At 38.8% G+C, this 22241-nt stretch overlaps 5 protein-coding genes across 7 annotated transcripts; 2 read left to right on the top strand and 3 right to left on the bottom strand.

Annotated features, from left to right (window-relative positions):
• Positions 1-1419: 1419 nt before the first annotated feature.
• LOC137720028 (hydroxyproline O-galactosyltransferase HPGT1-like) lies at positions 1420-4892 on the top strand. The gene is made up of 12 exons (XM_068459025.1): positions 1420-1805; positions 1948-2011; positions 2399-2448; positions 2562-2755; positions 2955-3018; positions 3119-3191; positions 3311-3434; positions 3556-3643; positions 3750-3800; positions 4084-4155; positions 4241-4353; positions 4500-4892. The coding sequence occupies exons 1-12, from the start codon at positions 1693-1695 to the stop codon at positions 4520-4522; spliced, it is 1029 nt and encodes a 342-aa protein (XP_068315126.1). The 5' UTR covers positions 1420-1692; the 3' UTR covers positions 4523-4892.
• Positions 4893-5113: 221 nt separating this feature from the next.
• Positions 5114-6782, bottom strand: LOC137720029 (uncharacterized). Of its 2 annotated transcripts, none has more exons than XM_068459027.1 (5): positions 6456-6782; positions 6301-6353; positions 5871-6020; positions 5499-5600; positions 5114-5372 (listed from the first exon to the last, which is right to left on the bottom strand). In XM_068459027.1, the coding sequence occupies exons 1-5, from the start codon at positions 6676-6678 to the stop codon at positions 5238-5240; spliced, it is 663 nt and encodes a 220-aa protein (XP_068315128.1). In that variant the 5' UTR covers positions 6679-6782; the 3' UTR covers positions 5114-5237. The 2 variants fall into 2 exon arrangements, with proteins under 2 accessions (XP_068315128.1, XP_068315127.1); XM_068459026.1 differs by having other exon boundaries at positions 5871-6038; positions 6456-6773.
• A 329-nt stretch (positions 6783-7111) lies between these two features.
• Positions 7112-10575, bottom strand: LOC137720852 (uncharacterized). 2 transcript variants are annotated; one of them, XM_068459962.1, is made up of 4 exons: positions 10382-10575; positions 9590-9685; positions 7681-9336; positions 7112-7602 (listed from the first exon to the last, which is right to left on the bottom strand). In XM_068459962.1, coding segments are annotated over exons 2-4 (2064 nt in total). In that variant the 5' UTR covers positions 9591-9685; positions 10382-10575; the 3' UTR covers positions 7112-7195. The 2 variants fall into 2 exon arrangements, with proteins under 2 accessions (XP_068316063.1, XP_068316064.1); XM_068459963.1 differs by lacking the exon at positions 10382-10575 and having other exon boundaries at positions 9590-10366.
• A 3928-nt stretch (positions 10576-14503) lies between these two features.
• On the top strand, positions 14504-19111 carry LOC137720448 (probable inactive receptor kinase At4g23740). The gene is made up of 3 exons (XM_068459519.1): positions 14504-15003; positions 16825-18083; positions 18190-19111. The coding sequence occupies exons 2-3, from the start codon at positions 16874-16876 to the stop codon at positions 18852-18854; spliced, it is 1875 nt and encodes a 624-aa protein (XP_068315620.1). The 5' UTR covers positions 14504-15003; positions 16825-16873; the 3' UTR covers positions 18855-19111.
• An 87-nt stretch (positions 19112-19198) lies between these two features.
• LOC137720449 (uncharacterized) lies at positions 19199-21337 on the bottom strand. The gene is made up of 4 exons (XM_068459520.1): positions 20887-21337; positions 20362-20680; positions 19658-19716; positions 19199-19533 (listed from the first exon to the last, which is right to left on the bottom strand). The coding sequence occupies exons 1-4, from the start codon at positions 21176-21178 to the stop codon at positions 19502-19504; spliced, it is 702 nt and encodes a 233-aa protein (XP_068315621.1). The 5' UTR covers positions 21179-21337; the 3' UTR covers positions 19199-19501.
• Between the last annotated feature and the right edge of the window lie 904 nt (positions 21338-22241).

Below are 22241 nucleotides of genomic sequence, written 5' to 3'. Positions count from 1 at the left end.
TACTGCTACCACGACCTTACTGCCAGTCTTGCCTATTAGTCAATAACATTTACATGTATCACTGCTACGTTTGTCACTCCAACCCTCTCTTCTTTTCGTGTTCGTAGTTTCGTACGTGAGTATATATGTTTATGTAATTAGAAATCACCCTTGCTCAACACACCTCAAAACCCTAACCGGCTAATCCCCAAAGAAGTGTAAATTAGGACAGTAATCGATGCATGATGAATGAAGCAAGTCCAATTAGGGCTGCAGAGAAAAAGATAGGAAAATTAGTTGCAGATTTAGGCTTATAGCAAAGTTGGTTAAAACAGTATACCTAATCTCTATACTTAAGTTCGAATATTTTTCTCTAATTTAGATGAATAAATTAGTACAAATTATTTATCATTTATTTAAATTATTGATCTTGGACTCTAACATTACGTGACAACTATCTGACAGATAGATGATTACATTGATTAGTGATAGTGTGTAGTGGTTATCTTTGCCGGTGAGTAATGGTAGTGGTTAACCTCAGGCTATCAAACCCTTGATTTGATATAATTCATTCATTTGATAAAGACCCACCACTTAACCAATATCAACTTAATTACATGCACGTGTACCATTCAATAAGTGTGAATTTAGACTTTTAAGTAGTTAATAATATATCAGGTGAAGTAGGTGTGGCTGTTGGGCTTCACCTGCTCTGATATTATAAGAAAATTGAGGTTTCATCGTTAAATCAATTGACAATATAAAGAGTAACTTAATCTCTTACAAGTCCTTGCATGGTTTGGTCCCTCACCGATATGATACTTTGTCCTCACATCTCTCATGCCCCCTCACATGTAGCGAATTTTTAGACTTAACACGTGAACAACACGAATAAAATGACGTAAAGCACGTATCACTCAATATAATTTGTAATTTGGTTTGTCAGATTTTGCTTTCTTCAACCATTGAAATTTGAATGGTTGGCAAAGAAAAGAGAGCATCTTCATCGTTCATTGGGCAGACCCAAAAAAGCAAGTGTGTCCTTGTGAACATAGAAGCCCAGGAGATAAAAACATTCTAACACTAGAATTGGGCCTCAAGCAAAGTAAGGCTTCAGTGTATTGGGCCTCAAGCAAGACAAAGTAACCCTAATTTTTTAGAAAAATTAATAAAAAAATGTTTGAAAATTTTTAGTTTTAAAGATACAAACAAAATAAAGAGTAAAGTGAATAGTATCAAGATTAATTTTTTAATGTAAAAATATGATTTTTTTTGTTAAATTAAACAGTATAGGAAGATTTTTGTTAAAATTCTCTAATTTTTTTTTCCTAAATTGGATAAATAATTTTTGTGGTTACAAGACATTTGAAAAAAAACTCATATGGTAAAAAAAAAAAAAAACAAATTAAAATTAAACCATTGTGGTAAAATCTTTGAGGGTTCATGTCCATAACTGATCTGTCATTCGTGCGTTAATCGCTTCACTTGATACGGAAGCAACGCACCCACCAATCTGTCCGTCTGATTATTCTGACATTAAAAATCTCGACTCCAGTCAACTTCTAGATCTGTTTGTTTCCGGACAGTAAAAGTCTACCCCCTCACAATCCATCGTCTTCTCCGAGCTCACTCTGCACTCTGCACACAAACCACTGTTCTATCAGATTACCGAACGGATTGGTTGGGATTTCAGAACCAGCGACGGGAGAGAAAATGCACAGCAGGGGTTCAAGTGCTCGTCTCTCCGGCACCGTTTTCCGATCTCGGATTCCGACCCTCTTGGTCTCCATGTTCGCCACTTTCGCCTCCATCTATATCGCCGGCCGGTTCGTTCTCTTTCTCTTCTCTCTCCCACCTCGTTTGATTTCGCAGAAAATTGGATTGGACCCATGTGATAAATTTTGTTTCTTTCTTTCCCTCCCTTTTTGTTTGATCTGGGAATTCTCTGACATTGATGATTATGTGTAGGCTGTGGCAGGATTCGGAGAGCAGGGTTTATTTGATCAAAGAACTTGATAGGATTACCGGGCAGGTGGGTTTTTCTTGGTTTTGTATCTATGATTGAAATTTCGGTTCTTTTCATACATTGAGTCATGTGGGTGCTTTTGTAAGAAGCACTTCTGCTCATAAAGGCTTTTACTAGAAGTTCCTTTACTTAAAATCCAAGCTTTCTGAACAGCACTTGGAAATGCCCGTAAACACCGTAGAAGTTTTTTCTGCCATTGGTTTTCAGAAATTGCTTTTAGCATTTGCAGAAGCAGTCCTGAACAGACCGTTAATTTGGTTTTTGAGTCAAAACAATCGGATTTTTTCTTTTTCGGCCAATATTAAGTGCCCTTCTGTACTAGCTCAAACTCAGATGTATATAGATAGTTGAATTACTCGCGAATTAATCACTCGAAACTCATTATTTCTTTAGGGGCGATCCGTCATATCAGTGGATGATACATTGAAAATCATAGCCTGCAGGTAAGATTTAGTCATTTGTTCTATGGTGTAGTTGAAGATTCGTGATTGAGCTTTTACTGATTTTTGGTTTACATATGAATCGATAATTCTGATGTGGGCAATTATGTCGTTAGGGAACAACATAAGAAGTTATCAGCGCTTGAGATGGAGTTGACTGCAGCTAGACAAGAGGGTTTTACTTTGGGGCGCTCAACAGAGATTAATGGAACTGATTACAAGAGAAGGCCACTAGTGGTGATTGGTATTCTTACAACCTTTGGTCGCAAAAGTAATAGGGACGCAATTCGTCAGGCGTGGATGGGAACAGGTACATTACCGATCTTTCCATCTATCACCTATTTTCTCTTCCTTACGTTTAAATTTGTTTTACTGTACCATGGAACGCATATAAATTTGGTCTTGCATATAAATTCTTAAACAATTACAAATAATGTGGAATGTTGTGAAATGTTCCCGTCTAAATGTTTTTGTTCTAGTAAGAATATTGAAGGTTTTAATTTTTGCAGGTGCTGCCTTGAAAAAAATGGAGAATGAGAAGGGAATAGTTGCTCGATTTGTAATTGGACGAAGGTTTACTTTTCACTATATTCCTTAATTATGTCATGCTCCATGCCAGACATACTATAACAGTTGTTTAGAGCCCTTCATCCGATAATATGTTGTCCTGCAGCGCAAATCCTGGGGATAGCTTGGACAGAGCCATTGACAACGAAAACAGGCAAACTAAGGACTTCATTATTCTTGTACGTCTTAGGGGTCATTGAATTAAAGTAAAATTAACTTCCTTTTAATTTGGTACTCATATGCATCTGGCAAATGTCAGCTTTAGTAACGCGATCATTTTCGCTTGCATTATTGTCAGGATACCCATGTAGAGGCACCTAAAGAGTTCCCAAAGAAGACTAAATTGTTCTTCGCTCATGCTGCTGAAAAATGGAATGCTGAGTTTTACTCCAAGGTCAACGACGATGTTTATGTAAATATTGGTCAGTAACATCATTTACGAAATGGACTCGTTCATTTCACATTTTATGTCATTAGCATTTGTTAACACTGTAGGTTGCTCTTCATGACTTATCGTTTTTTCTTTTGGTCATCTCTGCCCAGATGCTCTGGGAGCTACACTTGCAACTCATCTAGACAAACCTCGTGTTTATATGGGGTGCATGAAATCAGGCGAAGTTTTCTCTGAGCCGTGAGTATAGTCTTTACATTGAAATACAACCTGTTAACAAGATAAGAGGTAAATAACTGCGATGATCTGTAAATTTATCATGTTTATGCTTGCTGGTCTATTTCAGGAGCCAAAAATGGTATGAACCAGAATGGTGGAAGTTTGGGGATAGAAAATCGTAAGTTGCGCCACAACTCATTTCATCACGCAATCAATAGTAAATTATATTTTTGATTACTCACAATAATTATTTATCGGAGAAGAATGTTAGAATGTTTAACTTCCGAAAACAGTTATTTACGATGATGTCCACAAAATGTATGCAAAAAATTGTTAATAACATCTGCTCGAGTAGAACATCTGATAGTTTGCCTTGCACTGACCAGTCATGCATTTTGAGTTCCCCAAATACTTTCCTCTTAAAAGTTTAAAACTGAAAACTATGTTTCTACATCCAACAGATATTTCCGCCACGCTTCAGGTGAGATGTACGTCATATCGCAAGCTTTGGCCAAATTTGTTTCAATCAATAGGTGAGTTTTCTTCTCCGGTAAACTGGTTCCATCATTGTCATCACTATGAGAGCAGTGACTGAATTATGGTGAACTGATTCTGCAGAGGTATACTCCATACTTATGCCCACGATGATATCAGTGTCGGATCTTGGTTTATTGGGCTTGATGTTAAACATGTAGATGAAGCCAAGTTTTGTTGCTCCTCTTGGGCGGGAGGTCTCTTTCTCTCCCTCTTGGGCTTATTCTCTCTCTCTCTCTCCCTGTCTCTCTCTCACACGCACACACGAGAATTACGAGCCACTTCAATTTCATGTGTTACCTCCCCAGAGGTGGTTAATTAACATAAGTCTCTGCTCTCACAGGAGCTATTTGTGCCGGTGTTTGATTTGATTTGTGTTGAGATCGCGGAGAAAATATCAGTGCAGGGAAATGGTTCAAAAGATATTTTCGCGTCCTTAGCGATGTTTGCAGCCTACATGATGTAGAGCTTTTGATATGGATCTCTTGCCAATCAGATGAAACTGGATTTGGCTCACGGCATGTTGTGCACTGGAGAGCGGGAAGACGGGATTTCGAACAGTCATGATAGTTGTATAGGTTTAATTATACAAATTCGAAGAGATTAGCATAGGATTAGGGTGTCACTTTTGCAGCAGAAGTAGACATTTCTTCTGTAGTCTTGGAGAACCCCCTAGTTTTTGTGCTGGGTTATTATTCTTTGTTCAAAGAAATAGAAATTTGTGATTTCCTTTTCTCGATTTAATAATAATACGACATGATTAGTTTCGAAAAGCTTGTTAATTATCATGTTTTGTAGAGAAAACTTACACGAGATATACAATTAGACCGGAATGTTACAGTGATGATGAATGTAAGTCAAATATCATGTCATGTGGATAAACACTTACACATGACGTGATATTATTAGACTAGGACGTTACGGTTACGCTGGACCCGTGTAACCAATTTTATCCGATGGTCTCCAATCAAAAGTAACATAATGTGTTGCGTACCATCGCAGTGTACATGAGAAAACAAATCTGAAACAAACATCTGTAAGATAACATCGTAAATACGGGAGTAACGTTTTGCGAACGCTTTCACGATGAACTGTTGAGAAAATGTGCCAGGGCCTTGTCCGTGTCGTTGTCATACATCATTAGGGCTTCAGCAACAGCGTTTGGTGGAAATCCCATCTCTCGTAGAAGGGTGAATGCATTGACGAATTCTCGAACCTATGAGAACAGAAACAAAAGCATTCATGCGGTAAAACAGCTAAGCGTGATCGTAACTATCAGCAAGCTTTATCATTGGTATAAATGTTCAAGCTTAACGTGCAAGCAAAGAGCTCGAGAAAGCACCTTAGTAGGATTGTCTCCGTAATTTGCTACTGCAAGAGGAACTGCTTCCCGGCTGAGCCCTGAAGCGATATATTTGCTGACAACGGGATCTGTGCCAGAACCCTGCAATACCAAAATTACACAGAAACCTAATTTCAAGAAACAAATCCAGCCAAGAAACATCATGCTCAACTGAAACAAACACAGAAACGGAACCCAATTTCGTAGTAACGGACTTTGCATGCTAATGACAGATCTGATACACGGAAAAACTACCTCTCCAAGAAACTCATGTTGGATTCGCATTCATTACAAGGCTTGCACAATGAACTACTAACCAGCTACAACGGCAAAGAAAGACACGATGCGAAAGCAAAAGAGACAATTACATACCGACGAAGGTGGTGGTTCTACAGCCCTCGGTGGTGGAATGTTTTCCAGCCCGAGCTTGGCCCAATTCGGAGTTTCCTTTTCTAATTCAGCCAAGACTTTCCTCTCGAGATCAAAATCGAACTGGAAATTGCTCCGCGGTATATCTCCAAACTGCGATGACAACGGAGGCTAAAAAAAGAGCAAAATCAAGGCCAAACCCAATAGTACGAATCAAACATTATCTTACACAACTTCGTCTAAGTAACTAAATAATCAAAACACAAAACTTGATTCTCAATAAACATTTCGCCGATTGACATCTACCCAATTCTTCAAATTTTTAAATTTCAAAACACAGATCAAACATTTACCCAACAATCATGAACATAAAGCAAGCAAAAAACGGAAACTTTTACAGATTACTTGACAGTAATTTGAAATCAAAGCTTACCGGAGGAGTGATCCGATACTCCGGTTTTAAAGTAACTCGAATGCCCAATCCCGCTGCAATTTCAGCAAAACAAAAATCGATCAATTAAAAAACCCCTTAACCAAAAATTTCAATCAAATTAGGGAAAAATTAGATGATGGTTGGATTCAGCTTACAGGAGGAAGACGAAGGAGGATTTGCGGTTTGGTGGTGGGGCTGGGGACGGCCTGAGTTACCGCCGTACGGGGGCGGGGCCGCCGTGTGGCTCTGTTGACCCACCCGCGGGTACATGGACGACGACGACGGAGGTCCGTACATCGGATGGCTAGACGGCGCCGATGACGTGGCGGGACGGTAGTTCGGCATCTGACCGGACCGAGTTCTGTAATCGTAATCCATTTATCTCACCGGATTTTGTTTCGGAGATTCAGAGAGGAACAAGAAAACCGAGAAAAGCGAACTTTTTCGAGATGAATGCGGGAGAGCGCGTTTTGTTACGCGGGGTTTCTTAAACGACGCGTCGTTTGTGAATCACAAACGAGATGGGATGTGATAAACGACATAGCTCCATGAGTCGACGACATCGAGTAGGAGGTCTCGTTTGCTCACTTCTTATGATCTTTTAGCCACAAAATGAATCAAATGATTGTAGGGAAGCTCAACCTTTATAGCTCCTTCCTCGTTCGAAAGTTCGTTTCTTGCAACTAACTTCTGAAACTAGCACTTGGACTCGAAGTGCTCCAAAACTTCATTTACCAGCTTTTAAAAAACAGAGAATGCTACTATTTAGACCACATAACTGACTAACTTTTTAATACAGATGAATCCTACATCAGTTAAAGTGATGCAAATAACATTACTTGATGCATACATGAGGAAGTATCTTTCAAGGAATAGATACAAGAGGCAATCACAATCATAAACCAAAGATGTGGTCGTTTGAACCAAACATGGCAGCACTAAACTGTCTTGTGTTCAAGTCACCCCCATCCAGAGCAGACCCGAACCGATCAAGCCATTGAGTAGGGCTTGGGCTATCACTCTCCTCCACCCACTCCGATGTCATGTCAATGTCGTCGAATTGAATCGGATCTGCTTCCAGAGCTTTCGTTCTCGTCTGCCTTGCTAACTTGAGGTTGTAGTTTATGTAGACGAGGTCATTGAGTGTTTCTCTATCGATCTTATTGCGCTTCTCCGAGTGAATCTGCTGGAATGCACTCCAGTTCCTCTCGAATGTGAATGTGCTGCAAACTTGGCTGAGTATTCTGATGGCAACACGTTGCAACACGGGTGCAGAATCGCCATATTGTTCCCACCAAAGGCCTAAGGTGCATTACAAGTTAGTTTCCAGATGTAAGAAATAAATGCCAAAGTTTGTGTAATTTTGAATTGCATACTTACCAGGTGAAACTACATCTCTTGCTTCCATTGCAAGGCTGCAACCGAACATCCCAGTTGCCTTCGTAAATGTAAATATTTGACTCGTGATGTCGCGTCTCATCTCAGGCACAGGCAGAAGCTTCTCCAGAACTTTAAAGAAGTCCTCCTTTATAGATGTAAGAAATTTGATTTCCGGATTGTATTGGATGCCGGGGTTTAAGAAAGCTGCTGCTGCATGTAGAGGCGAATGGAGTTGATCGCGCCACTTTCTGTCTACGATATCTAAGAAGGTCTTGCACTTATTCTCGTCCATTATATAGTATGTCCTTATCGATTCCTTGGCCCTGGTCATTAGCTCATATATATAACCCACAGCAGGTTTTCCTCCAGACACTTCCCTCAACACTTTAAGAAATGGCTCGGAGATGGCCACACTCTCTTCCACTGCCCTCCAGAAATCATTGTCCTCGACAATGGAAATACACGAAATGCTCTGTGTTTTATTCGCATAAGATGAGTTGTTGCAATACTCAGGGCTGTTGAACATGTGCTTCAACCTTGACCGTTGCTTCAAGATAGATTGCAAGGAGAGGAAGTTGGAAACAGACTTCGTGATGCCTGTTCTAATGAGATCCTGCCCCCCAGTAAACTTTTTCATCAGATCAAGCATCGGGGCATTGTTATAGATGAACTTCGAAATGGTTTGTGCTTGTAAGATGCATCTATTCACCCAATCTACCTTCGAGAATTCCTCCAAAACAAGATTTAAGCATTGAGAGGCACAAGGAGACACGAAAATGGTTGAATAATTCTGCAAGATATGGTTTGCAACCCCGGTATAGTTGAAACTACTATCCATGATGATCTGCACAACATTTTCCGGGCCAAAATCTTGTATAACAGAATCAAATAAATCCGCCAAGCATTTTGTGTTCTTGAAATACGCAGATGCATCCACCGACTTGTGAAAAAAGGTCCGTGAGGGTGATGAAACCAAAAAGTTGATTAAGGCTCTTGACTTATTGTCAGTCCATGTGTCAGCGATGATGGTGCAACCTGTGGTGGTCCACTCTTTTTCAATATCTTTCGACTGTAGGCTCATTTCAGACTTGATACTTTCCAGCCATGTAGTCTTCAAAGTTTCTGCAGATGGACCTACAAATCCAGGACCACACTTTGTTATGGCATCAATCATTTGCTGATAGGATGAAGAACGGGCTATACTGAAGTCAAGCTTGTTCTCGAAAAAGAACAGCGCAATACTTCTCTCTGCATTCTCATGGCTATTCAAGGGGGGAGGCCCGGAAAGGACCACTGGAGTGACGGTGACATTAGGAAAAACTTTCTGAATTGGAGTTGGTGGTGTGTCCAAAGACACGAGAGGTTTACTAGCAGAGACATTTCCAGTTCCAGGAGATTTCACTTCAACTAATTTTTGCTTTTTACCACTAGGAGTTTCTTTGATCTCGTCCCTTGCTGCTATTATGGTCCTCACCTTATCAGTAACATCGTCTCTTACTTTGCTACATGGATTTACACCCTTACTTGGAAGTCGAGATAGATGATGCTTCAATCTACTAATGCCACCATTCAGAATTCTCTGGCAAAACTTGCATCTCACCTTGTTTCCATCCAATTTATCAGCATATTCCCAACAGGAGTCCTTCTCTCGAACCACTGCTACAACATAACCAGAAAACCAATTCACGTCATCAAAAAATGCAGCAACAAAAACTATTCTGACGAGAAGAACTGAACACAATAATGAAATGACGCGAAGTAAATTTAACAAACGGACATGCTAGTGGCTAACATTGTACTTGATGATGGAATTGTGATGCATAGAGGTTGTGAAGAAAAAAATGAAATCACAATGCTGCAGAGACTACATTCTGAACAAGACGACATCACAGTAGTGCGATGAACTTACTTCTTTCGGGCGCTGTATGTCAACCTACGACGGTGCAAAGCAAAACTCAGCAGAAAGTAGCTGATTATCGGGTCTCTGGTATGCGCATGCCGGCGCCTGTTCCGTTCCATACATTTCAAAAAGGTCAAAAATTAAGAAGCAAAAAGATTGTGGATGAAATTAACATATCAGAAGAATCCTAATGAGCAGAAGCAGATTTGCAGCGCAAGACAAAGTATATAACTTTCATTTCAAAGTGTTTTTCTTTATACGACAAAGCGATATTCTAAACTACTTTAATCTAAACGGGGGGTTTTCAAAATCAGGAAAAGTAGATGGGCACTCGGCCAAGCAAACTAGCCTAACCGACGCCTAGATGCTACAACTCACTACAACTTCATGTTCAATTGTTCTTCCTTCCTTCCAACACATAAATTTGTAATCTTTGACACTCTAAATCCACAAATCTCCAAAATTGCTTTAGGAAATTCAAATTTTAAAGCAGAATTTGGCACCCAATGAGTTCAATTCATATCTTTAGGTCCGCCTTCATTTTCCAGGTAAATTTTCCAAGGAAAGTTTTGACATTTTCCAGGAAAGCAACAAAAGGTCCCCGGGGAACAGATAACCCTGCAAACTACCAGCGTTTCTCTCTTCACCTCCATTTTCTCAGTAACCAAACAAACGAATCAAAATCCCAAATTCCAAATCAAAGATTCAACTTCTCAGAGAGATGCAAATGTTTGAAATTGTTGGAGAAATTAAAGAAGCAAATTGACAAGAGAAATAGCGAGAAATTTAAGCAAAACTTACAGAGATAGAGAGAGGAGACTGGTTATTGGTTCTCGACGGAGAGAAAAACGGAGGCGGGCTGATTTTTCAGGGTTTTTCTTTAATTATCGCGATAAATCGGAGCTTTGGGGGTTTCCGTTTTGTATCGCCCGGACTGTGTGCGGATTTAGGTTTTTCTTCTTTATCCTCTCTTTTCTCGTTCCTTCTTTTTTCGACTTTTTTGTTTTTATTTTTATTTTTTGTTAAACTTTTGGGTTTCTTTGACGATATATCGCGGTCAGGTTGTGGGCTGTGGGCTTCTACTTCCGAAAATTCATTGCTTTAGGCCTGCCGTGCATATCCATGCCTTCATATCAACGATATTTCTCTTTATTTGTAGGTGATAAGTTATGAATTCGGATTTCACGAAACACAATTTTCACCCCTTCCTATCCAGTGTTGATCCTAGTTTTTTAGTGCACTTAATTCATTTCATCTTACCAAACTTAGGTTTTGATTTCTGGAATAATTCGAATCTTATAAAAAACCATCATGATTCTTCACAATTTCAATCCAAGTAAGACTCGACCAAGCAACGTCTAAGTCTGATCCCTTAGTAATCCTTAGTAATCCCACTTTTATTAGGGCTCGGTCAAATCATCCTTTTACGGGTTGAGAATCCACCTGGCATGAAGGATCGCTATTGGGTCGAGACTCGAGAGTCACGACCTTCCTTCTTTACTCATCCCTTCTCGCCCTAAATCTAGTATTTCAGGCTCAAATACATTGTATAAAAAATAAATCGGGAATAGCGATTGGCAAGTATGATGTAAAATTGGAGTAATTTAGAGTGTCGTCTTGTCGAGAAAAAAATTTCCGTTTCAAGATAAGGAATAATGTAGCAATGTTCCATGAATTTATGACCTTCTTCCAATTTGTTTTTTCAAATGTTAATTTAGTTTCAAGCTCCATTATTCTTCCTAAATTTATCTATTACTAGTTTTACCAAAAAGTTGGCAAATTTATCAATTACGATAAATTGACACGTTTTAAAAGATCATAACCAAATTGATATTTGAAGAGGCAAATTTAAATCGTCCTAAGTTTTGGGGGACATTGCTAAAGTAGGTGACCCATTTGATTGTAACCTTTGGATGACAAATTGCTAATTATTGACTAGTACAGTATGACTTAGAAAAATGGACAAGGATTGTCTGCCCTCCTATTTTCGGTCTCCTTCCGTACCCTCCTGTTTGTGTGGTCACGGTTAAACTACGTCAACATTTTATATTACTATTTATTTATCTTATTATCTCTACAAAAAAAAAAAAGCAATATAAAATGTTGATGTGGCTTAACCGTGACCATACAAAACAAGAGAGCACAGGAAAGCACCGAAAGTGGAAGGACAGACAATCTTTGTTCTGGAAAAATAAATGAATGGCTCTGATTGGTTCTAGTACACTCGTCAGCTCTACATCAGGGCCCACGTTTGTTGTTCTTTTCCCCACGTGGCAACATCTCATGGACCACTGTGACATCGCCTACAAAGCCGTCACCGTTGATTGATGCTTGGGTCGGCCTACCCTAACAGCAATTTTCGCGCCATCTTCGGTAGGCGTGTGAAATTTCCAATGGGACTTAAGGAATGAAATACACGGATCTATGTGTTCGCATCGAAGAATTCAAAAATATGGATCAATTATTTTAATTTTGCGGTTCTTATTAGTTTATCTGTTGATTTATTTCACACAAATTAAATGTGCGAATCTTTTTTTTTTTTTTTAACAACCTGAATTTTTAAGTTCGCTAGCTCTGTAATTCGAGATTCATAGAGGATCTCGATTGGTATTATGGAGGTTAGGTGAGTAGTGCAAAAGATAGTTGCTAATTTGTCATTACTATTGATTAGTGCCCTTAACAATTTCAATAATTGATGACCTATGCATTAAATTTAAGGAAAACTAATGAAAAGTGTTTGAAACTTTGAGTTTTAACGAAAATGATAAAATAAAGGGTAAAATTTATAGTACCAAGATTGATCTTTTAATGTAAAAATGTGGTTTTTCGTTAAAGTGAACAGTATCAAGAGCTTTTCATTAAAGTTTTCTTAAATTTAACACTAAAATAGGTGATTACTCCTTATGATTAACAATTAAAAATGGAACTGAGTACCAACTTCATATCCTATGAAATTATGAAAAATTACACACATAAAGAAGTACCTAATCCATTGGACCATTGCATTTTTATTGTCATTTGCAAATCTCTCGTTGAAGAGCTAACAACTGTTAGTATTGCGGTGTTTTGAGGTACATGAACGTATTAAGTTCGGACATCAATAACTCGTCTATTAGGGTTTTCACAACTCATTTATTAGGCCTTTTACAGTGATTTAGATGAGTACGATATTTATATATATATATATAGACCAGACATCCTTAGTTTGATTTCTACAATGCTACTGCTACCTTAATGCGATTTCAATATATTGGTACCTGACTCACGAACTTGATATATTAAACTCACGAGTCTAATATATTGAACTCGCTGGTATTGAATCACTGTAAAAGTGTGATTCTTATATAAGTTCAATAATTAATATTATACTTACTTTTCTCGGCCTACTAGTACTAGATAAGGCCATAGATGGTGTGAATACCTTTAATAGATCATGACGTAAAGACCATTGAAGTGGTGATACATTACTCAGTCAAATGTCTCAATGGACCATAACGATATAAGTTAAATGTACTTTAGAAAAATTGCAAACATTGATGACGTATTGAGTTGCTTTAACTAATTTTACACTCGAAGTTCAGTGTTTGATTTACTCGTCGGAGAAAAAGAAACTAATGGAAAAAATACTAATTCCACGCACTAATTGAAAGTGGGGATTAGCAATTTGACCATCTACTTATAAATTGGTTTACTCGAGTTGTTGTCCATCGAGACGTCATCGCCTCGCAGGAGTGGTGACAGAAATATGGCCCCAAATTTCAACATTTAAAAAAGAGGAAAAATACAAATTTCTTTTTGGTACGTAATTACAACAAAACGATAAGATATTAAATAAGAACATAGTTGGCTAGAAGAAAAAAATAATCCAATGATTGCGTCTTCTACAATTATATTAAGGCTTATTAATTAAATTGCGTCTAAAACTGTTATTCAGTCTCAATTAATTTATGGAATTGATTTTGTTTATTTTGCTTTGAGAAACTGTCGTTTTTAATTCATTTCCTCTCACTTTACACCTATTTTATTAAAAAAACGTTAAATTCAAACCTAATAATCATTTATTTCCTTCACAATTTGCTTTGCCAAGGAGACCAGTCGAATGAACTGAAGAGCTGAATGGAGACACGACAAAACAGGTGTATAAAATGTGAGATGTCTAAAACCCCTTGAACTTAATGTTTCTTTAATAGAATGAAGTGAAGTGAAGTGAGACTAGTTTGTTTGGATATACTTTTAAAATGGTTGAAGGCGTTTTTAGAGAAAATATTTTTGGGTTCTAAAAGCACTTGAAGTGTTTTTTGCAAGAAGCATCAGTTATGTGCTTATTTTAGGAAGCACTTGAAGTGCTTTTCCATAATTGACTTGCATTTTTACTAAGGATTGGTTCAAAAAAAAATTTCACCAAAAACATTTTCAATGATTTTAAAACGAGCTAAAGAGTTGAAAATGACAAGTTTCAGAAGCAAAGTGAGAAAAACCAAATTCACCGGGTAAATTGCAACCGAATGACAGTTTTACAGAGTAATTCAATTAACAAGCCTTATATAAATGTTACAATAGTAACTATTTATTCTTTGTTTATTATTTAAAATTTATTTCTGCATTTAAAAAAAAAAGTTGTTTCTGCAAAAATAAAATAAATTAAAGATCGTTTAAACGTTCACCCCTATAACACAAATGAACATTTATCCATACGGAATTATTACTCGTACTTCAAAATTCTCATTTTGCGCTTTAAATTTTTTATATTCAGCAAGAAAAATACATTTATAAAGAGTGTAAAATGAGATTTCTGACGTGCCAATAATACTTTTTTATCCATATTATATTTAAATGACGATCGAGATAAGTTTTTTTAAGTGATATATTTATACATCTAAAATACGTCAATCACAAACTGAATGAAACAAAATATGCCTAAAAATGAAAAACAAATTCTCGAGCACACCAACTGCACCACCAGCGTTAGACAAAATTATTCAACCATTGTTTAACTAATAATATTTAGCGTCTTCTTCGTCGCTTGGTCTTCTCCACAACAGTCCACATGCATCTTCCCGTTCGTACGCTATAAAATAAAGCAGCAATCTTTCCACATTGGCTCTTCCTTTTCTTCTCACCAATAAACAATGAATATCTTATCCATGGCTTCCTAACTTCCCTCTGCATGTGGCCATGCTCCCCCAAGCAAACCCCACCTCAGTATCTATCTCCACCATAAGCGCCTCGCCACCACCATCGTTGCACCCCACCCGTTTGCGAATTTGCACCAGTGAGACCGTCTGTGAAACCCCGGCAATTAGTCCTGCGTTCCCAAACGACCCAATTCTGAAAGTTGGGTTTTGCAGCAGGGAGCAAGGAGGGGGAGATTTCAAGAGTTGGGTTTGTTTTTGCCATGTTTGTGGTGTGATCTGAAGCAAAAAGTAAGTTTTTTTGTGTGTTGATTTTATGTGAAAGTGATGGGAATTAATAAAGTCATTAGTGTGGGATTTTCTTGGCAGCCTAACAAAGTAGGTGGGATTAGGAAAGTCTATGCTTTTCACCACTATCCTAATGGCTAATGCAAAGTTTCAAACTTGATAGAACTGCTTTTTTGACTGGATCTCCAAATTGAAGGATTTGGGATTTAAAGCCGCTAATTAAGGTATGGTTTGGGGTTGAGGTGATTTAAAAAAAAGCTGGGATGAAAAAAAGCTGGGAGAGTTTTTGGTGTTTGGTAAACTTCCAGCTTTGGCTTTTTTTCACAGTTTTGGGTGAAAAAAAGCCAAAAAACAGAAGCAGCAAAAGGCAGCTTTGAAAAACTGGCTTTTCAGCTTCTGCGCAAACCTCAAAACACGGATGAACAGTAACCTTTAATGAAAGTTTCTAGCAATCCTACCCTTAAATCCAAATTATTGATTCGAACAGAACGACATAAACATAAATCACCACAAAATCTCATCTCTGAAATCCAAAAAAGTCATGAACATCACAAAAAGTACAAATTTTCAACCTGAAAAACTACAAATTTTCAACCTGAAAAACTACCTACTCAGAAGCATTTCATCTCAAATTTTCCACCTATCAGTTAGATGAACCCAAGAGCCATGCAAACACAGCAAGCACAAAAATCCCAGAAAAAATAATAATACCCACAAACAGATGCACTGCAATCGCATCTAAACATCAAAAGAAAAAGGAAATTTACGGGCATACTAAAATGGCAATATACAAGAACGTGTGGAACTTTATCGAACAAACACGTACCCTCCCTTCATCTCTATCATCCCTTTTTGCTCCTCCCAGCTTCATCTCTACCAAAGATCTTTGAAGATTTGTGTCGCCCCTAGCTTTATCGTCGAGCTTGTTGTCGAAAGGCATCGCTTCTCCTCTACTCAGATCCTCGGCTTCTTCGACTCCCAATCTCGCTCTTCACTCGACCATCGCCTTCATCCGCTGCGACATCGTAGACAAACTCCATGATGCTAGCCAAAACCCAGAAGACAAAAAATATCGATCTGCCGAAACCCATATGAAATTCAGCTTGTGAAAAATCCAAAAAACCCATATGACAAATCTAGAAGTTTTTTTTAGAATGAATGAGAAAAAATGGAATTTGATGATGAGGGAGTAAGTGGCGAAAAGAATGGAATTTGGTGATGAGAGAAAAAGTGAAGAGGGAGAGATAGAGAGGTAGTTGGACGGGAAGGATAAAAAAATGAAGATGATTCTAGAGAGTGTTCTAGAAAAGTAAAAGAAAAGAGAAAAGGTGAAAAATCTAAAGGATAGAATTAAGCTTGGTTACGGGGAACAGAGAAAAAGAAATATGATAAATAAGTTTGGTTTTGGTTATTTCACACAATTACAGCTGTTTTACATAAAAGTTTACCAAACGCTATCATACTGTTTTTTTTTCCAAAAGCACTTTTACAAAAAAGTTTACCAAACACTCTGCTGCTTTATTTCACAGCTGCTTATTCTCACAGCACAGCTGAACCAGCTTTTTTTCAAAGCACAGCAATACCAAACCAACCCTAAGTCAACTTTAGGACTCTATACATTGTCTTTTAAGTGGATGACATCCACCCGTTAAATACTCTTAGATTTTTAGCGTGCATCCAGCCGTTAAATTGTCACACGTTGATGTATTTTAGAATTTTTGCTCTGCTTATATGATCGGGACTAATATACATTTTTACTAATGTTTCTAATGGTTTTCTGATTCTGATATTGTGATTTTCTTCTAATCCAAATTCATGGTGTAGTTGTGATCAAAGACTTCAGAAGCAGTTTGTGTTTGGATTGCTTGAGAAGATGGAGAAAAGATTAGAGCTTTTGGTCGTTTTCGTTACTGGGGCAATTTTCTTGCATGTCACTGCGGACCCAGTTGATGATAAGCAAGCCTTGTTTGATTTCATTCACAACATTTCTCACTCAACCTCTATCAAATGGAATGAGAATTCTTCTGTTTGCAAAACCTGGACCGGCGTGGTCTGTAGCAAAGATCAATCCGGAGTTATAGAGCTTCATTTGCCTGGAGCTGCCTTACATGGTCCAATCCCACCGAGCACTCTCAGCCGCCTTTCGGCGCTTCAGGTTCTAAATCTCAGTTCGAATACCTTGACAGGTCCATTCCCTTCTGATTTTTCCAAACTCAGAAACTTGTCTTCCCTTTGTCTTCAGTACAACAATTTCTCCGGCCCATTGCCTTTAGATTTTTCGGTTTGGAAGAATCTTACTGTCATGAATCTCTCAAACAATGCATTTAGTGGGAATATCCCTTCCTCGATTTCAAGTTTGACTCACCTCACAGTTCTGAATCTTGCTAACAATTCGCTTTCGGGTGAAATTCCTGACCTCAATGTTCCTAGTTTACAGCAGCTTGATTTGGCTAACAATAACCTCTCAGGGAATGTGCCTCAATCTCTTCAGAGATTTCCAAGTTGGGCCTTTTCAGGCAACACTCTTGCGTTCCTTCCTCCAGCTCTTCCGGTTCAACCACCTAATTCTAAACCGAGGAAGAAAGTGAAACTCGGCAAGCATGCAATGCTAGGTATTGTGATTGGTGGATGTGTTCTGGGATTTGTTTTAATTGCTGTTCTGATGATCATTTGCCGTTACAACAAAAAAGGTGAAAATGGGATAGTTGAAAAACCAAAGAAGGAACTCTTTTCAAAGGAAGGGCTTTCTCGGAAGCATGATAAGAATAACAGGATTTCGTTCTTCGAGGGTTCTAATCTTGCATTTGATCTGGAGGACTTGTTGAGGGCGTCTGCTGACGTTCTTGGCAAGGGAACGTTTGGGACAACATATAAGGCAGCTTTAGAAGATGCAACTACTGTTGTGGTGAAGAGGTTGAAGGAAGTGAGTGTGGGAAAAAAGGAATTTGAGCAGCAAATAGAGATTGTGGGAAGTATCAGGCATGAGAATGTAGCCGCGCTGAGGGCGTATTACTATTCAAAAGATGAGAAGCTTGTTGTTTATGATTACTATGAGCAGGGAAGCGCCTCGTCGCTGTTACATGGTATATAAGCTCTCCTCTCTACTTTTTTTTTTACTCAAGATCAGATTATTTCATAAAAGGTTGCTTAATTGGTTCTAATGATGTTTATGCATCTTTAATCTTGCAGCTAAAAGAGGAGATGGCAGGATTCCACTCGACTGGGAGACTCGACTGAAAATGGCAATTGGTGCAGCAAGAGGCATCGCTCATATCCATACGCAGAATGGTGGGAAACTTGTCCATGGAAACATAAAGGCCTCCAACATCTTCCTCAACTCTCAAGGATACGGTTGTGTGTGCGATGTTGGTTTGCCAACACTGATGGGTCCAATGCCCCCACCAGCAGCGCGTACTGGAGGATACCGAGCCCCAGAAGTGAAAGACACCCGTAAGTCTTCCCCTGCATCTGATGTCTACAGTTTCGGTGTCCTGCTACTCGAGCTTCTCACCGGAAAAAGCCCCATACACACAATAGGTGGCGAAGAAGTTGTTCACTTGGTCCGGTGGGTGAACTCTGTGGTCAGAGAGGAATGGACAGCAGAAGTGTTTGACGTGGAGCTTTTGAGGTATCCAAACATAGAGGAGGAAATGGTAGAGATGTTACAAATAGGAATGTCTTGTGTGGCAAGAATGCCTGAGCAACGACCAAATATGCCGGATTTGGTGAAAAGGGTGGAAGAAATTCGTCAAGTAAACACCGGAACTCGACCATCATCAGGAATATCTACTCCAATCTTAAATACGCCGACTCCTCCATCGGAGATAGCAGGACCTTCCTTTCTACCCCAGTGAGATTCTTTCTTAGTTCTTAGTTACGATATAACTCTGTCAAGTTGAAATTCATTCGGATTTGGATGTAGTTTGTATGAGAATCTCATATTTCATCGATAATCATATCGGTTCGAGTATGATGTTCGTAAACTTATTTAATTGACGAATTCAATCATAACCTGCTCTTTTTGTCAAATTTCTGGGTAAATGGTTACATTACATGTCCAACTCTATACGCATTTCAGACTTCAAACTTACCGATCCTCATAGCTGAAGCGAAATCTGGACGAGAGACCGCATCATTGCTATACATGGCAATGTTCTGAAAGAAAGTTAACGGTAAAAAAACGCTGGTTCGACCTGCATTGAAGGCAAATGTCTGCAATTGCAAACAGTTTTTGATGGATTCTCGAATCTACATACAATGTCAATTCAATGGTTTCATACATCCAGATAAAACTGGTTTAAAGTTATAAAAAATTACATGTATCTTTCTTTCGTATAAGAATCACACTGAAATGAGAGCAAGAGACAACGTTGTCCTTACGGGTCTGGACTTGATGGTGAGCAGAACCTTGCCATGAAATAGCTAAAGAATCATTCATCTTTCCGATGGACAGAGCGGGTCTTTTGCAGAGTCTACGAAACACAGCAAATCCAATCTGCAATCACTTCTTCAAAATTTTTGTTCTAACGCCCCCTGAAATTCATATAAACCGAAACGACTTAGGGTCACCTAATCCAGCGTAATCATTTACCGAAGCAACAGGGAATAGTTGGGAAAATTGGAAGTGGCAAAAACGTAAAACAAAAGGGTACCAGACCTTCAACTTCCTCAAACTGAACCTCCTTCACGATTTCTGCCGCTGCATTATACTCAAAACTGCAAAAATTGTATATAACACGCATTCCGTTACAAGATATACAACTGCAATGCTAACATAGTTGGAAAATAACAAAACATATACAAGTAATGCCGAGTATTAGGTACTCCACTGAAAAAGTAAACCGTAAAGGAAAACAAAACGCTCCTAAAAATGATGCTTTCGATCATTACACTAAGGTATTGTCTTATATCATGAAGATTCTAAGAAAGAGCAGTCGTGCAAACAAGCAACACTTTCCTTTTTCTTTTTCCAGAATAAAGCAATCTAACATAGACGCCACATCTGCGATATCCCACGTCCCCCTCTCACAAAGTAAAGCTGATATTCCCATCTCATAGCATCGAACAAGTGGTAAGGACGCGGTAACATGCTGCACTCAGAAATGAATCTATTGACTCTCTACTATTGGTTGTAGGCGTGACAGACACAACGAGGAATTGCCCGATACAAAATATAAAAACGAAAAACTTGTGCTAGTAGAAACTTGTCTAAGATACCGAAGATAATGCCTGCATAAGCTACAAAAGAACATGGCCGAAAGATAACCAATCCACAATGCAATCAATCTCTAGCTTCCTTACTATCCGTCTAACACGAAAGGCAATAAAAAATCACAATAAGAAGCATAAATTTGCATTTACCTGTTAGCGAAGCAAACATCAAGTTCGTAATCAGAAGCACTCTTAGTAGCTTCAACCAAGACAGTAACTATTTCCGTCTTGCGAGTACTGGCCATCAGCACATCATACTCGGTAGGAACGATAATTGCAAAGAAATTATCGCTCAATTCGCTCAAGCACATCTTCTCCACAGCTGCAAGAGCTATCCTCCGCTTAAGCGCATCGGCATCCGGGTCAACAATGTAGATGGCGAAGTCAGTGATCATCAAAATGCGCCGCTTCATCTTCCCGGAAGCAGTAAATTTCAACACTTTATCGGCAAACAGAACCTCCTTATCACCTGCAATATCCAATGCCAACGGAATTCAAACAAATTATTGCAGCGATTGCAATTTCTAAACCCTAAACCAAACACAGGAATTGGATTTCCCAAATCTTCATCCCATTCAATACCAAAAAACAAACGAGAACTAATTCAAAACAACTGAAGTTTGATTTACCAAAATTGAAAGCAAAAATCGAAAATTTAACGGAAGAATTCAAGACCTTGTTTCTGCAAGATTTTCATCAGGTACGGATTTGAACGGACGTCGATGTAGTCGCCTCTGTATTCTCTGCGAAACGAAGCTTTTCTTCGGACCTTCACGCCCATGAACGGCTCCTGATCTTCAGTCACGTTGCCGTCGGACGGCCTTGCCCGCATACCGCCACTGCCATCTCCGTCGTCGTTGTCCAGGGCTTCCGAATGGTCCTCTTCTCCGCCCGCCACATCGTACTTGGGAATCTCGGGTTTGAATTCGGCCACTTGGACCCGCCTCGGAACCCTTAATCGCTCCATTTTCAGCTGCCGAAGGACAATCAGACGATGAGGGAAGCGGAGCGAGGTGGCGTGCCCAGGTGGTGGTTAAGGCTAACTTGCTCCGGGTGTGCGCTGCGCACCATGTGCAGCAATGGGGCGGGCTGGTGAGTTGGATTCTCGAATCTCTAATCAATCATCCACTTTACGCCAACGGTGTACAATGGACATGTCGGCATTGGGGGACCAGCTCAGCAACTGTGTGCGATCTTGGACGTCGGAACTGGGGGACCCACGCGTAAATCTACCGTCTATCAGACAAGAGCAAGAGGGCCAAGTGGTTTCCCTCGTAATCGCCGTCCATTCCCGCTCTGGTGGATCGCGGTAACGTGTAGGACAACTGGCATCAAGTAGATAAAATTGGGATAATTAAGTTTAACTCCAAAATGTGGTGTCAAGTTGAAGGTAATGACAATATGTAGTAATTTTGTACAACGTTCAATTCTAATTGATAATTGTAAGCCACTCAGTACTACAGTTTGATGAGATTTTTCTTCATTTGAAAGTGTAAGGTCTTAGGTTTGAATTTCGTAGATGGCGAATTCAATTTCAAATTAGGTTGCCCATTATTTGGCTTAGTCGAACTCCCCCTCCCCTTAATCTAAAAATGTCAATGTTTTCAAAAAAAAAAAAGAATATTGATAATTTACATGGCACATATTTTTAAGGCTTTTTATTCGAAATAGTGCTAATATTGGTATAACTTTGCACTTTGATCACAATAAAATTGATAGAATTGATTCTTGTGTTTGTTCATTATTAAATCACTTTGGTCCGCTGTTTAGTAAATTGAGAGTATTTTTGTTATTTTGGCTCTTATTTAATAGAATTTTTTATGGAATGACCAAATTGTCGATGGGCAAACTTAGAAACCGCCAATTTCGAAACTATTTTAGCTATAAATCCACATTAATTTACTACAGATCATTTAATACTACAGTTTAGTAATATTTTTTTTCACTTGTAAGCAAGAGGTCTTAAATTTGATTATCGTCCAAAACGAAGTTAAACCACATTATTATGGCAAGTTAATTGTAAATCACTC

This window comes from Pyrus communis, chromosome 16 (genome assembly GCF_963583255.1).
Source record: "Pyrus communis chromosome 16, drPyrComm1.1, whole genome shotgun sequence".
Lineage (NCBI taxonomy): Eukaryota > Viridiplantae > Streptophyta > Magnoliopsida > Rosales > Rosaceae > Pyrus > Pyrus communis.
The sequence above is the reverse complement of the archived record's forward strand: the minus strand, read 5'-3'. Positions and strand labels throughout refer to the sequence as shown.